This window comes from Eschrichtius robustus, chromosome 8 (genome assembly GCF_028021215.1).
Source record: "Eschrichtius robustus isolate mEscRob2 chromosome 8, mEscRob2.pri, whole genome shotgun sequence".
Lineage (NCBI taxonomy): Eukaryota > Metazoa > Chordata > Mammalia > Artiodactyla > Eschrichtiidae > Eschrichtius > Eschrichtius robustus.
The window spans coordinates 127,731,379-127,747,545 of NC_090831.1; the positions used below are offsets into that span (position 1 = coordinate 127,731,379).

A 16,167-nucleotide genomic window follows, 5' to 3' on the forward strand; every position below is an offset into this window, starting at 1 on the left:
ATCCTCCAAGGACCCTGGCCGCCCTTTGCAGCGGTCTCTGTAAGTCAAAGGGTTGGGCTCTCACGAATCTTCTATTCCCTTTCTGAGTGACTGACACAGGAACGGCCATCTGACCCAGCTGGACCTACAGAAGCAGCCCTGGGCTCTTCCTACCGCTTCAGACTCCGACGATGCACTCGCTGTTGGCTGTGGACTCTGGATGCCCAGCAGCTACAGGGAGGGGCTGAGAACCAGAATCAGGACAGCAGCGGACGTAGTGACCAAGGGACAAACTTGACCAACCAGAGAAGGGAGACAGAAAACTAAAGATACTCTTGTTTTTTCTTTTCCCCAAAGGACTGTTCTTGTAAAACATGTTCGTTCTCCGCAGCCTGTATGGGAGACGTGGTGCACGACCAGGCAAGTGGGTGCGTTTCCTCGGACAGCTGCAGCCACGTCGGTAAGGCTCTGCCTTGTGTTTCCTCCTTCACTGGTTCACTCACTTCGTTCCCTCACTCGTGTTGAGATGACACTTACCAATAAAGTCTTAGCAAACAAGCTAAGACACTCCCCAACATACAGGAAGAAGACCAACCTGCTATCAAGACAACGACACACACACTTCACACCCACTGGGATAACCAGAATCAAAAAGTCAGATAACAGCCAGCATTGGTGAGGATGTGGAGAAATCAGAACCTTCATATGCTGCTGGTGGGAATGTGAAATGGTACAGCTGCTTTGGAAGAGAGTCCAGCAGTTCCATAAACAATTAAAGATAGTTACTAGATGGTCAGCAAGTCCACTCTCAGCAGTTCCCCCCAAGAGAAGTGAACACATATGTCCACACAGAAACTCACACACAAATGTTTGTAAGAAGCATTATTCATCACAGACAAACAGTAGAAACAACACAATTGCCCATCCACTGGTGAGTAAACAAAATGTGGTATTTCCACATAATGGGAATTTTCAGCCATAAAAAGGAATGAAGTACTGGTACATGGTACAATGAGGATGAACCTTGAGAAATCATGCTAAGTGATAGAATCTAAACACAAAAGACCACATATTATATAATTCCGTTCATATGCAACTCCAGAACAGGAAAACCTATAGAGACAGAAAAGAGATTAGTAGTTGTCTAGAGCTGGGGAGTGGAAGCCGGAGGGTGGGGTGGGAGGCGGCGCATGAGGGGAATGATAGCATGAGGGGAATGATAGCTCGGCACACGGGAGCTTCTTTCAGGGTGATAAAATGTTCTACAACTGGCTGTCCTGATGGTTGTGCAATTCTGTGCATACACTAAGAGCCACTGAATCGTACACTTTAGATGGGTGAATTACATGATTAGTGAATTTTGTCTCAACAAAGCTGTTAAAAAGTGATGACACGGTCTATGCATGATCTCCGAAGGCCTGGTTCCACTATACGCAAAGTATGATCCTACTTGTGTTTTTCTGTTTGTTTTTTTTTAAAAACACACACATACATGCATAGGAAAAATATCTGGAAATACCCCAAAAAGTTATAGTGAGTGTCTCTAGGTGGTGGGAATTATGGATTTTTTTAAAATGTATTTTCACATGTTTTCTGAATGTTTTACAATAAGCACGTGATGTTTTTCTATTTAAAAATAACATACGGGGCTTCCCTGGTGGCGTAGTGATTAAGAATCCACCTGGCGATGCAGGGGACACGGGTTCGAGTCCTGGTCCGGGAAGATCCCGCATGCCGCAGAACTAAGCCCGTGCGCCACAACTACTGAGCCTGCGCTCTAGAGCCCACGAGCCACAACTACCGAGCCTGTGAGCCACAACTACTAAAGCCCGCATGCCTAGAGCCTGTGCTCTGCAACAAGAGAAGCCACCACATTGAGAAGCCCGCGCACCGCAACAAAGAGTAGCCCCCTATCGCCGCAACTAGAGAAAGCCCGCGCACAGGAACAAAGACCCAAAGCAGCCAAAAATAAATTAATTAATTAATTTAAAAATAATAATAATATACTTAATCATCTACCCTATTTTCAAAAATAGGTTATTTAAATAGGTTATTTTTTCAATGGTTATTAGTGTTATAATTAAAAGGACAGCAGGAATACAGACTAAGAGCCATAGACTGCCCACTACACGATGTCTTAAAGTTCCTAGAACAGCCCCCACACACACACGCCGCCCATGATCCCACGATTCGTCTGGGTCCAGAAGAGCTACCGAGCATCGTGCCCTTAGTGAGCGGTCTGGGGAGAAGGCACGGGACTGGGTTTAGTTCATAAGGGACAGTAAACTCCCCTTGCGTAATAGCACATCTATAATGATTAATATAAAGTGGTACAATTAAGAACTAAATGGGCCCCTCATGAACACGTTTCCCCTGATACTTAACTCAGAGTCACTGACTGGGGCTGGAGAGAATAGAGCCCGTTATGTTGAACAGAGAAACTGCATCAATAACAGCCGCGCTGGAGATAATGGCATTTCAAACTCTCAAAATATTTGAATATGGTTTCTGATATCGAGGCTGCAGTCTCCAGACAGTAAATCCAAATCCTTCCATTGTCATTCCCCTAGACTGACTTCTTTCATGGGGCCAGACTCCACAGGCATTTAGGCAAACCACAGACCCTGGGGATGCAGTGACCACCGCTACCTGAGATGGAGGCCATGCTGACAGCCCTCGGCAGGGACCAGACAGAATGCAGCTCACAGGCATCCCTCCCGCCTTCCACCGGGTCCCCGGGGCCTCTGTGTGGCTCCAGGAGCCCCCTGGCTCACAAAGTCCCAGTACAGACGCCAGAGGGGATGGAGAATCAGAGGCTGCGCTGCATTAACATCTGCTCCGGTAGAGAGAAAAAGGTAACTGAGTGAACAGACCCTAACACACCAATTAGCTAATGGAATTAACAGTCCTTTTCTGCACAGCAGACAGACAACACAGGAACCCATAAAGTGTTCTTATAAGATATGTACTTGGACATAAGGAACATTGAAACTGAAATATTCAGATATTGGGATAGTCTGCATGGCCACGCAGAATGGCAAGAGAAGAAAGATGAAGAAAACTATCTTAGATCCCAGAAGACAGATACACTGATTTCTGTGCTGCCGGGAATCCCTGTCTACCGCAGTTCAGTAGGTAAGCAAAGAGCTGTCACCTTGGTTTACTGGGCCTCATACATCTGAATACACCAGGTTTTGAAAGCAGATGTGCTAAAGCTTCCTGTATCTGCTGGTGTTTCCCAACTGAATCCATGACACGCCTACATCTCCGGGTCAAAGCTGTGATGTATACGCATCTCCATGAGGTTAAGAGCTTGACTTGTATCAGTGCTTCCTCACCTGTGTGTATGGGACCTGAACTTGAGGGTGGGGTAGGGGAGACCCAGCACAGGCTTCTGATGGTTGAAGAAGGGACGACTCTCAGTTATACAGTATCCCATCGTACTGATGTGCCATCATTTATTGGACCAGTTTCCTGTTGGTTGATAGCTGGGCAGCTTTTTGGAACTTTCTGGGTTCCAACATTACTGTGAAGATATACACACATACAGAAACATATCTTCACGTACTTATGCAGGAAGTGGAGAGAAAGGCCACTTGGAGCCTTTCAAGGCTCCAAGCCTTTCTTGGATTCCTTGGAGTCAAAACTGCTTTGAACCCTTGGGAACAAAGTACATAGTTGTGACCAGGGCAGAGAGAGGAAAGCCTGGTCCTGCCTGCCCACAGGCAGAGCTCAAGACGGAACACTCCTCTCCACCAACTCCTGCTTTGTCTGAGTCAGGCTCAAGAAATGAAAACAAGTCACATCACTAGCAAATGCTGTCTCGATTGAACATAACCATTCGAGAGCAACTTTGGTCATAATCCACAGTGACAACAGTCTTTTATGTTTTCACAGAAGTAGAAGATTAGGTTAAGTTTATGCCACGTTGGCATCATGGACCGGGGGGCGGGCGGGGGGGTCGTGGCTAGGACATCCACACAACCAGGCTGTGTCTAGCCCGTCAGGTAAAGGAGACAAAGAAGAGAAACCAGTTCTGACCCTGGGGCAACAGGAACACGTTAACAAGGCAACTGTCTTTTGTAGCGCTTCTCAGGTTTCCTGAGGAAACACCGTTATGGTCTGGGAGAGTAAACACATCCACTGCCAACATTACTTTTCCTTGAAGTCTCCTGATTACCATTAGAAATTCGTGTGAATCCTACCCCACCCCCCAAATCAAATTTGAGAAATGTTGATACCTCTGGAAGATGTTCGGGTTTTTTTTAACCTTCTGGCATAAAGCCAGAAACCCTGATGTGGAAGATGCCACACAATATGGTATTTCACACTGCCTAAGCCTGTAGGGTCTCTTGGCCGTGAGAGAATTTGCTATTTAGAGCACAAAGTTCCCCTCAATCTCTGCTCACTCGCATACAGTACAAAAGACCGTAGACTTTCTCTACTGTTTTTCAAGGACATCTTAATAATACGATCTTGCTCAACGAGATGTGGGTTTTCAGTTGGCGAAGGGCCTGCCCTCCTCTTTAGATGGTGAGACCCATGTGGCAAACAGGGTATAAACACATTACATCAGCAAGATAAAACAACACCTTATTTTTTCATGAGTGGTTTTGATTGTTTGTTTTCCCATGAAAGGAAAGATAATTAGAAACTACAATAAGTTATTTTATGAAAATTTCATCATTTTCATTTTCATAAAGAATCTTATATCGTTAAGTTTTCTGAACCCCTCTGGTGGCTGGGAAACATAAAAGTACCCTTCACAACACGCACATCCTTGCACACACGATAAACAACTCGTATCTCCGAGCCCTTACTGCGCATGCCAGCACCTTCCGGTCACTGCACACATGAACCCGCTTTAAATTAGCAGCTGTGCTGACTGCCAGGAGCCTCAGGGAGGAGGTCAGGGAACAGAGATCAGAGCATTATCAGGTGACACGCAGGTGCGAAGAGTGACCAGCTGGCGAGGCCTCACTGGGGAAGCTCTGGAATAGGCCACGCCTGCGTCAGGGTCTGGGGACTAAGGTGTTCAACCACCCGACGCCAGGCCCGCGGCTGCCAATTGCTGGAAACGGCCTTCCCGCCGCCGTCCGGTCCCAACCTACGCGGGGAGAGGCCGCCCGAGGTCCGGGGCGCTCTCGGCCAGCCCCGTCCGTCAGCCTGTGCCCCACCCGCCGGCCCCATCCGTCGGTCAGTCCCCAGCCTGTCGACGCAGCCCCGCAGCGCCGTCCATCGGTCCGTCCGTCGGGCATTCCCCGCATTCCCATCCGTCGGTCCCCCAGCCCGTCGTCCCCTCCCCCCCAGCCCCGTCCGTCAGTCCTTCCCCGTCCGGCCCCCCCCACGTCCGGCCCCCTGCGTCTGGCCCCCGGCGGTGTCAGTCCGCCGTCCGTCCGCGCTCCCGAGTCAGTGCGCCGGACGCAGGGCTGCGGTGGCGTGTGATGACGTCATATGGGTCGCCCGCCCCCGATTGGTCGCGGCCGCCTCACCAGACCACGAGCGGACGGGCGCGCGGGCGGGGCGGGGCGCGCGGAGGCCACGCCCCCTGGCGCGCGGGCCGGGCGGCGGGCCGAGGCGGGGTCACGTGACCCGGGGCCCTGCCGCCCGCCTTATAAGCTGCGCGGCGCGCTGAACGCCGCGGGCTCAACTCCAGGCGGTCTGGGCCGTGACGCTCCTCAGCGATCTCCTCCCTCGGCGAGCCCGCGGGCGGGCGCCCCTCAGCCAGGTACGCGAGGCGCAGCGAGGGGACCCGGGCCGGGGGCGACGGGGATGGGGTCCCGGGGTCGGGCCGGGCGGGGATGTCGGGGTCCCGGCGCCTCCACTCCTGGCAGCCGCCCCTCGAGACGGCCTTCCACTGGGATCCTCGGCACCGATCCTCGGGGCTGGGCGCACGCCCTGACCCCAAGCCGAGCCCCGCAGCGGGGGGCTGCACCCCCGACCCCAGGCGGGCTCTGCCAGTGCTCCTCTCAGTCCGGAGGACCCCAGCACCTTGTCTTGGGGCGGCCTGCCTCCAGGCTAGCCTGGCTGGGTCTGCCTCCTGCAGACGGACGGGGTCTGAAAAACTTCTGGACTGGACAGGCCAGAACTTCGGGGCTTATGCAGAGGGGCACTGCGGCGGGCGCTCAACGCTCAGGTGTACCTAACCTGGCTGCCGCTGCAAACAGCCTGTGCAGCTCCCAGGCGGGGTGTGTGGGCAGGGTCCTTGCAGCCCTCCCCCGCGGTACCCGCCCGTGGGCTCCCCTGAGCGGCTGACTCCGAGGCCGTGGGGGTTTCCCTGGACGTGCCGGCGATGAAGGCGAGCAGAGCCCTCGCTCTGACTGGGCCTCCCTGGACCTGCCATGTCCTTTGGAGGTGAACTTGATCGGGGTTCCACCTCCACACCCCCTCTTCCTTCTAGGAGAGCCTGTCAGACTGGTGGCTGATGCCCAGACTGGACGACCACCCCTGGAGCGGTCCCTGCGCTAAGGGCGCGAAGCACAGAAGCCACCTGAGGGCCAGTGCCAGAGGGCTGGAGGCCAAAGTGGGAGAAATGATCAACTCCCCAGTGTCAGGCCCCTCTCCCCTGGTGGCCCACAGTGCCCGGGGCACCGACCCGGCTCACGGGCCCGCGAGCGCTGGCGTGGGAGGCTATGGCGGCAGCGGCCACATCAACAGCTGGCATCACCACTGGGTGCAAAGGAGCCTGGTGCTGTTCTCAGTGGGCGTGGTCCTGGCCCTGGTGCTGAACCTGCTGCAGGTCCAGAGGAACGTCACCCTGTTCCCTGAGGAGGTCATCGCCACCATCTTCTCCTCCGCCTGGTGGGTTCCCCCGTGCTGTGGGACAGCAGCTGGTGAGTAGAAACTGAAGATGTTTGGTGAAGAACCATTTGCAGCCTCTCAGAACCGTTCATTTGAAAATCGAACCATCCGCAGAGGGGAAGTGTGCCATCTCCAGTGACTGTATTTAGAGAAGGAGGGGGGGGCAGAGGATGGTAATCCGCAATGCCAGTCTCTGGAGGCTGGAAGAAGCCCAGCGATTGGGGACCAGGTGGGGAGATGATTGGGTGTTTCACGCTTGTGCCAGGCTGACCGAGGTCCTTCCCTCTTACTGATCCGGCCCTGAGGACAGTGGTGGGGGAGCCCGCAGCTGTCATCCCAAGCGAGCTGTGCGATTGGCCGCTGGCAGAACTGGTGAGCGAGGGAACTGCAGTGCGATTGGCTGCCCCAGCGAACATGCTACAGCGCTGGGTAACTGAAAACAAACCGTCACGTGGGCCGAGTGGGCAGAGCTGCTGCCCCAGCGGCCTCCCGCACTTCCTTTTTCGGGATGCCCTGTGAACGTGCCAAAGCCAGGCCTTCCCCCTAAAACGTTGGGCTCCATAGATGAAGGAAAACAAATCCCTTGTTCAGAGTTTACATTGTAGTACACCTGGCCAGCCACAAAACATGACCCAGGGTTAGCAGTCCAAATTGTGGACGGGCAGACTGTCTTTTTTAAGTAGAATTTCTTGGTCATTTGGCTGGTTTTATAAACTTGCTGAATTGGTCTCAGCCCAGAAGGTCACAGTACTTCTCTAGTCACACAGCATCCACTGATGAGCAGACATTTGCCAGATGCTTTCTGTAGCCTCAGCTCTCCCAGCTGCTGGAAGTGCAGAGTGAGCACACTGCCCCCGTCAAGCATCCTGGTCTGGTGGGCAGAACAAGCGTGTACCTAAGCGACCACGGCGCTACAAGAGGGATGCCCTCCTGTTCGCTTCGTAGCTGATGTTTATAGACTGCTTACCTTGCATTTCTATATGTTTTGCTGCCTTTCGTCCTTGCAACAGGACTCTGCTGTAGCTCCATTTTACAGACATGGAAACTGAATTACAGAAAGGTTAAGCAACCGTGTCCAAGGGGACACAGCTGAGTGACAGGCCCACTGTTCTTAACTCTGCCTACTGCCCCCTTGGACTCTGGGTGTGTCCCCTGCGCTGTGGAAACACGCTGCCTTCTCAGCACGAGGCTGGAGTGGAGAGCTGTGTTCCAGCCGGGACGTGTCACGGGAGGGATGCCGTGGTTACCAAGCAGTGGGGCAGTGTTCTCATTTTTGTTCTTGGAAAGATAGGCTCCTACTTTGTTTTTCTAAACCCTTTCAATATATGGCTATACACACTGGTGCTGTGGCCTCAAGGCCCTCGTGGAAGCTCCCCTCCCCACTGTACGATGGAACGACACATGCAAACTGGAGGCCCCCTGTGTAGGCGCAGGAGTGGTTTGCTTATGGATAATTAACCCCTGGCTCCATTCCTTCTGTGCTTCAAACCAAAGAACTGCGATTTTATTTTAAATATTTCGAAACAATGATTTTTGTTTGTTTGTATTCAAAGAGAACAAAAATGTAAAATTAGTTTTAATTCAAATATTACATTGTAGCTGATAAATCTTCTAGGAAAAGGAATGGTTTGAAAAATATGTTAATAATTGCCAGGTAGAGATCACATCATTTTCAGCCGGTGTTCTCTAACGCTGCTCCCTTGTCTTTCTTCAACAGCTGTTGTCGGCTTGCTTTACCCCTGCATTGACAGTCACCTTGGAGAGCCACACAAGTTTAAGAGGGAGTGGGCCAGTGTGATGCGCTGTGTGGCGGTTTTTGTTGGGATCAATCACGCCAGTGCTGTATCCTTCAGTGGGTGTGCTGTCCAGAGAAGCTTCTTACGTTACACGTTGAAAGTTTCGTTACTTCTAATGAGTATATATCACATCATGAGGCAGTTGAACCATCTTCTTCCGAGTATATTATTTCAGAGCACGTTGCTCAGTTTACTCTCAGCAATTTTCAAAATGGTTCTTGGAGTCCTTTCAGTTCGTTTCAGGAAACAGTTAACACCAGGAACAGAGTGGACGTCTTTATTCTGTCCTTTCTCAGGCAGTATCTGCTGGATCCTCAGAGTTCCTTTTGTGAATTCCCTTTACATTTCTACCTTACATCCTTCCACCGTGAAGACCTGGTTCCTGTGGCCCAGTGAGAAGTGGTGAGAGCATCACTCTTCCTGGCTGATCCTTCCAGAAGGTGGAGGAGAAGCCTGTCTGCTTCTCTGTCCCTCCCTGGCATGACCCCGGAAGGCTCAGGGCCAGTCAGAAGTGGCGGCCTCTGGAATAGGGTTCTTAGTTAGGTTAACTTCAGGATCAGGTTCTGGCATGACGCAAAACATGCTGCATGTCTGTACACAGTGCGTTTTTCAGGAAGACGGGCCGTGGTTTACCAGGTCTCAAAAGATTTATGGTTTCTTTAGCATAACTAGATCATATTTTTAAATCCTGGAGAAAGTTATTTTTAGAGTTACTGCTTCTTAAATCTGCTCTACCCTGATTTTAATGATAAGAATGTCAGAAAAGGGTATTATAAGAGGTCAGGGCTCTGACAAACTTGTTTTGTCCGCAGCTGATAAGCAGTGTTGTGATGGAAGCCAGTCGTGTCTCCACCAGCTGCAACCACGTCGTGTTAGATGCCGTTCTGGTGAGGTGTCTTCTTGCAGACGTGGAGCAACGACTGTGCTTGCTCAGTTCAACCTACTAATAAAAACAAGAAGTAAAAGGGGAACTATAGATGACTTACTAGCAAAATATGTTGTTTTGTGGTTGAAATACCAGCAGAATTTTATATGTGGCTTTCAGGAAGTTTACTGGTAAAGTCAAGTTTTTGACCCAGGGATCCCAGAGAAGTTCCAGGTCATCTTGGTCACGGTAACCTTGTATCCAACAGATGCTCTCTGCAGCTCACCTGGCAGCTTCTATGGATGAAGAATCATGTGGTGCACACATAATGGTGGGCCCTGGGGCTTTTTTGGTTTTGACCGTATTAAAAATCGTTATGCTTTTCCTTAACTTTGCATCGCCAGAAATTGGATTTTGCCAATAACGTTCAGCTCTCCTTGACGTTAGCAGCCCTGTCTTTGGGCCTTTGGTGGACATTTGACCGTTCAAGAAGTGGCCTTGGGCTTGGGATCACCATCGCCTTCCTTGCCACTGTGATCACTCAGCTGCTGGTGTACAATGGTGTCTATCAGTAAGCACGTGCTCTCAAATATCACCTCCGTCCGGAAGCTGTTACTTAACTTTGTAAAAAAATACCTTCTAAGCTGAGATGTCATGTTTTTTTCTGTAATTACATAGCATAAACTTAGACATGAAATTCTCAAAAATGCTTATTGTTGATTCACATGTTAAAAATGCACCGTGCGTTATTTAATGTAAAGGAAAACTGAGCAGTGGCGGTGAGCGTGGATGTCACATACTAACGCTGTTGGTGCGCCGTGTGCCTGCCCCGCCTGCGCCGGGGGAGCCGGCTGCCCAGAGGCTCATGTCTCCTTCTCTCCAGGTACACGTCCCCGGATTTTCTGTACATCCGCTCCTGGCTCCCATGCATCTTCTTCTCGGGAGGTGTGACCGTGGGAAACATAGGACGACAGCTGGCCATGGTACGTACAATTGTCACCTGCGTGCCCGACTGTGGTTTCCAGCTTGATAGGCTTAGTGTACGTAATACATTAGGATTGGTGTTGATAAATATCTAGTTGAGACTCGCAACAATTATTCAGAAAAGCGTATTAAAAAAAAATAGGTACAATACCCAGGTAACTCTTTGCTAAATTATAAAGATTCAGGGAATTGTAAGCTCACAATGAGCACTAAAAGGAACTAGAGTTCCACTCACATTACAGATGAACTGCAGCTCCTGTGATAACTGGCAGAGAAAAGTTACTGAATGGCTAAATGAATGATTTCTAATGAGTTTCCTCCCCGCCTTCACGCAGGTACAGATGATGCTATGCTAGGGAAAGGACCCCAGGCCAGGCCCATGAGAGTGCGGACCAGGCTGGGAGGGGGCTCAGCGTCCCTGGGTAGGTGGACTCCAGCCTGCACCCTGTCTAATAACTAAAGAGAGAGAAACGGGACCCCCGCACAGAGCCATTTCCGGAGAGCCAGAAAGACAAACGAAGTCAGGATAACTTAGCAGTTCTTTTCGGGAGTTAACGATCGACACTTGAGCACTCTGATGAAATGTGGACATTTAACGGTCATTTTGAATAGACTTTGACTCGAAGGCTTAAATAAAATGAACTAAAAACAAAAGAAACTAGAATCTTGTAAGGGCCATTTCTCTCAGAGACACTCTGGGGGCTTTCTCAAAAACGTGACTTGGTTCCTCATATGGTGTTTTTAAAAACAGGACGTTTATTTGTGCCAGCTGCTACTGGCGTGGGAGAGCCGGATCTGAAAGCTGCTTGGCTGGTCCATAAAAATGGAAGTGATTTCAGAAAGGTGGAACTTGTAATGTGTTCCACTGGTTCCTGCGCCTAAACCATCCTTGCCTTCCACCCTTTTGTGACTCTGTGTGGATTTGCTTGCCAAAACGAAAAGACTCAATTGAAAAAACTTTCTTTCTCGACCCCCCATGAGCATCAGAGGACCTGGCTCTTCTCACACTCACAGTGGCCACAGTCTCCTGGTGCCCCTGTGCTGCTCCCTGGAGCCCTTTATGGGTCAGAGTAGAACGAGGCAGCTCTATGATCCCTTACTGCTTTGAGATTTTTATTTCAGTGCCATTTAGTTGAGGATTCCTAGTAAGGCTTTTGAGATAAGTTGTCTTCAACCCCCGTGACTCTGCGTGGAGTTAAAACTGACAGCATTCAGCCAGTTGGTTATAACTTCGGGAGGCTGGGCTGATGCTGCCATGCGTTTAAGATGAAGGTTTTTAACCAGCTTTAATAAGTAAGGGTCTTTTTTTATTTTTTATTTTAGTAAGGGTCTTTTTGATAGAGGTAGACACTACACCTCATGCACAAGTTCCTAACACCTAGAAATGGTTGAAGGTAACTTATTTTACAAGAGTGGCACAATCACACCTTTGGTCACGATGCCGAATGAAGGTGGTTTTATCAGCGATCATTCCATCCTTGTCGTAGGCATTTTCGTTTTTGAAAAGATGAAAGTTTTAAACCTAACTTAAGATAGCTGGTATAATTGTAATTCTCCCTACTTAAGCTTTCTCTTCTTTTTCACTCTTTAAAGTTGGGGAAAAAACTTGTATTTGGATGTTACTGTTGTGTCTTGATACTGGAGGAGGGTGATGAACATCCCAGGTCATCGAAGGGAAACAACCCTCCCGGGTCTCTGAGCCCAGCGCTCCTGCCATATTTACATCCATGAAAATTTAAACCCTTACGCCTGGATCTCAGCTGAAGGGGGAAATGGCAGGCCCTTTCCAGCTGGAGGAGCGGTCACAGCTGGTGTTACCGATTCCCCCTCTGGCTGCTGCATCCAGCGTGGGTCCTCGGAACAGATGTGGTAGCGAGCGCCCGCTGCCGGCTGCTCCAAGGGAGAAAAAAGCTAAGTCCCTTTTCTCCAGGTTTCCAAACCCAGCGGAGGGCACAGTCAGTGTGAATAAAGGCAAAACGATCACGGATCATGTCACAGCTGTGTTTCTGCCAGAAGTCAGGCGAGCGAATGAGGGAGACTTACTCCTATTATAGTTACTTGAGGCCTGAGATTGAGGAACCAGGTTTAAGTAGTTTTAAAGGATCGGTCAGTCGGATTGGCAGAGGCGTGCAGCACTTGCTCCCATGGTAGGGAACAGGACCGGGGGTGTGTAAAGGAACGAAAGTGGCGATTTCTGAGAAGGAGAACTGCAGGTAGTTTGGGGGTTTTTTCTCTTTTGCATTTTTAAAATTTACAATGAAAACATTACAGTTGACCGTTGAAGAGCACGTGGGTTGGGGCACCAGCCCTCCGAGAAGTTGAAAATCCGAGTGTAACGTAGAGTCAGCCCTCTGCATCCGTGGATTTAACCAACCACAGACCATGTAGCACTGTAGTATTTACTATTGAAAAAAATCCGCATATAAGTGGAACCGTGCTGTTCAAACCTGTGTTGTTCAAGGGCCAGCTGTACTTGTATAACCCGAAGCACTAAGGTGTGTACAGGAGTTTGTGACTGAGGTCTCCGCAGCGGATGGATGTGTGTCAGGAGGTGGGCAGACCTGCTGCTGTGCCCTGTTGAGATCGTTTACGTGGAGGTCACTGCAGGACTCTGGTCCCTCTGCCTCTGTGCTGTCTGTTTACTGGGAGCAAAGCCTTGGCCTTGGGTTGCGGATGACAAAGCAGTGAATCAGTCCCCCCAGAGCTCCCAGACTCTCATCCCTACCCCAGCAGCCGCTCCCTGAGTCTGTCCAGACTGGTCTCTGCCTTTTTGTTTCTCTCTTCTTCCATCCTTCAAAGTATCTGTAAACGAATCTACCCTGAAAGCAGTAGAGAATCTTAATAAAACGTCCACCTTTGTCCAACAGGAATTGCATTAGCCTTCACGTCCAATTCCGCTGACTCTTGAACCTTTCAACCTACCCCTCCTCTTAACAAATCCTCTGTCCACTTTGGCTTGAACTGAGGATGCTGCCTTTCTTGCCACTCCCATGGGTTGGCAGACGGCCTTCCTAAAATATGCTGTTGCAGCAGTAAAAGATAAGTGCATGAAGCCAAAATTGTATTTTTCATGAGAATAGAATTGGAAGTGTAAGAAATTAAATTTGCTTCAGATTATATCAGAGCTGAAGAATGATTCAGCTACATTTATAATATGGTTTGTCTTAGAAAACTGTGACTCCCCATGACATTGAGTGTCCCTGCCCAACTGTAGTCTTTCCCAGGACCTTTTGTTGGGTGGGCTTTCCCCACCAAGCAGCAACAGGTGGATGTGAGGGGCTGGAGCGAGGGCACTGCAGGAAGAGCGTCTGTAGGTGCGGCTGCTCCCCTCCTCCACCTGCCTGACCACTGCTATTTCAGATCCCAGTCTCCTGGAGAAGGTCCCGTGGGCCTGGGCTGCCGGACCCTAGCACGTAAGCCAGGGGCACTGAGCCTCGCGCTTCCTAACACACTGGGCTGGGTGCCCCGCTGTTGTGTATTTGTGTCCCAGAATTGTTAACCTTATGTTTATTCTCTTTGGGGAGTCTTGAAAGTTTAGGCTGGGACAGAGTGGCACCTTGCTAGAATCTTTCTCACCCAAGAACGTCTTTAAAAAGAGCAAGTTAAACATTTTCTTTTTAAAGAAGGAGTTAAAATACTTAAGCCAAGTCTTTCTTTCTTCAAAGAAAGGGGAAAAATTAACAGCTTATTTGTAAAAGTGAGCTCATTCTTTAAGAATTTGAAAACTCATTTCCATCCTTAAAACCCAGGAAATGGCTCCGTGCCTTAGAAATGGGATTGGTCAGCACCGCCCATTTCTTTTCCTCTGGCTGTGCCGCTAGACGGAAGATGGATCTGACGTGGTATTTCAGGGGCAGCGTTTAAGAGTGAATTCTTGGTTTAAAACTTCACCAAGTAAGGCTTTTGTGGTGGGACGTGATTCGAGTGAAGAAGACGCAGGTCTGAAGGTGGAGACCTGAGGTGGGCGCTGGTCAGCACGGTGACCAGAGCTGCCCGAGTCCAGTGCCATGTGGCTCTGTTCCCTCTGAGGGCGACCGTGCCAGCGCCTCTGCACCCCTCCCCCTCGCGCCTTCTCAGTTCCCACCGCCCTTAAAACAAATGTGGTTACCGTCAAGGGCAGCCACGCCCCAAACCTACAGGTGGGCTTTGCTTGAGCGTTAAATGGTCCCAGTGGCTTTTTCTTTGTGGTATTCGTTGTCAGCCTGCGTGTTTAAAAGTGAGTCCGTAGCATCATTTTATAGAATTTGTATCTGTTGCTGTTTGTAGCTTAAAGTCTTTTCTCAAAAAAAGTAAGGCTTCCAGCTGCCACGGCGAAGAGCGTGGCCCTGCTTCCTGGGGCCCAGGCCCCGGACACCTGGTTACAGGTGCGCTTCCCTGGCACGTGGAATTCAGTTTGCCTTTCCTGTTTGCCATCCAGCGGCTGCTGGTAGTAATAACAACATTAATTAGCACTTCTGTTGTGCTCAAGGTGTTGTGCTCAGTAGTTTCACTGTCAGCTGACTGAGTCCTGTAACGGCAGTCTGGAGGTAGGGACTGCTGTCAGCCTGCTTGAGAGATGGGGAAATCCAGACGCAGGAGTCTGACCACCTGCCCGAGCGGGTGCAGCGCAGGGCTGGAGCTGGCGCCTCGGGCGCGTGCGGAGCTGCCCCTGCACGCCGCTCCCCTCGGCCGGCCAGCCAGCTGCTAAGCCAGAGGTCAGACCATGCGCTGGGCCCTGGCTCCATGACAGGAGGCGTGGAGGTCTCTCCCCATGCAGCCCCGTGACCTCAGGAAGGTCACCTGGCCTTGGATCTGCTCCTCCAGTGGAACATCTGTCCTCTGCTGAGGACCGGCCAGGCCGGGCCTGGACGGCGGTGACAAGGGCAGGGTTCATCTCCCTGAGTTTCTGTGCAGTCAGTGAGGAAGCGTGTGTAGAACCGGCTCCTGAGCTGTTACCCCCTCCCCCGCCTGAGAGGGCCGCGCCCTGTCCTCTGGGTGAATCTGTGGCTCCTGGCCCTCCTAGCCCCGGGCAGGGAGGGGAGGCGGTGGGGTAGCTGGAGCTTGTCTGCTGCTCCGCATTTCTCGTCTCCATCATCTTATCCGACTCAAAGGAATTTTCTATCTTTCACTTTTTAGGATCGGCTTAATTGCTAATTAAAATATGTATACATTGAGTGCTGATTTTCTCTCGCTCCTTTTTCTCTTTTTACATGCAGGGTGTTCCTGAAAAGCCACATAGCGATTGAATCTTCAAACCCGCTGATCCTGAAGAATGGCAAGATTTGGGAGAAAAATCTGTGATCCTGGATGGTGACAAAGATTATCTTTTTCCCTCAATAATCTTTTCAGATTGGGCTGACTGTACAAGTGACTCCGGGAAAACAGTTCACCTGTTTTAGGGTAGCAGGCTGGGAAGATGACCACTTGTGTTGAGACGTCACCTTGCCTGACGGCATTCATGCCTGGGTCTGCTCAGGAGGCACGAAGTGCAGGCCGGCCGGCTGCAGGGTCCCGAGGATTCGGTTTCATGTGTCATTAAAAGCAAGTTGCCGTATTTCCAAGCCTTGAACTAAAGCCTAACTACCAGCTCTGGTTTTGTATCAGCGCCCAGGGGAGAGCTCGATGGTGCTTACAAAGATGAAGTGTGATAAAATAGGAATATTACTTATCCAAAAGATTTCTAAAATAGGGTTGTGTAAAAAAAGAGAAAGGCAGGGGCGGCAAGCTTAGGGTGGCAGTGCCGGGCGCCCCGTCCCACAGCTG

At 50.5% G+C, this 16,167-nt stretch overlaps 1 protein-coding gene across 2 annotated transcripts; it reads left to right on the plus strand.

Moving 5' to 3' along the window:
* Positions 1-5,623: 5,623 nt before the first annotated feature.
* INSIG1 (insulin induced gene 1) lies at positions 5,624-15,834 on the plus strand. 2 transcript variants are annotated; one of them, XM_068549753.1, is made up of 6 exons: positions 5,624-5,707; positions 6,380-6,812; positions 8,498-8,622; positions 9,846-10,012; positions 10,325-10,424; positions 15,621-15,834. In XM_068549753.1, the coding sequence occupies exons 2-6, from the start codon at positions 6,404-6,406 to the stop codon at positions 15,648-15,650; spliced, it is 831 nt and encodes a 276-aa protein (XP_068405854.1). In that variant the 5' UTR covers positions 5,624-5,707; positions 6,380-6,403; the 3' UTR covers positions 15,651-15,834. The 2 variants fall into 2 exon arrangements, with proteins under 2 accessions (XP_068405854.1, XP_068405855.1); XM_068549754.1 differs by lacking the exon at positions 15,621-15,834 and adding an exon at positions 10,761-15,578.
* The last annotated feature ends 333 nt before the right edge of the window (positions 15,835-16,167 follow it).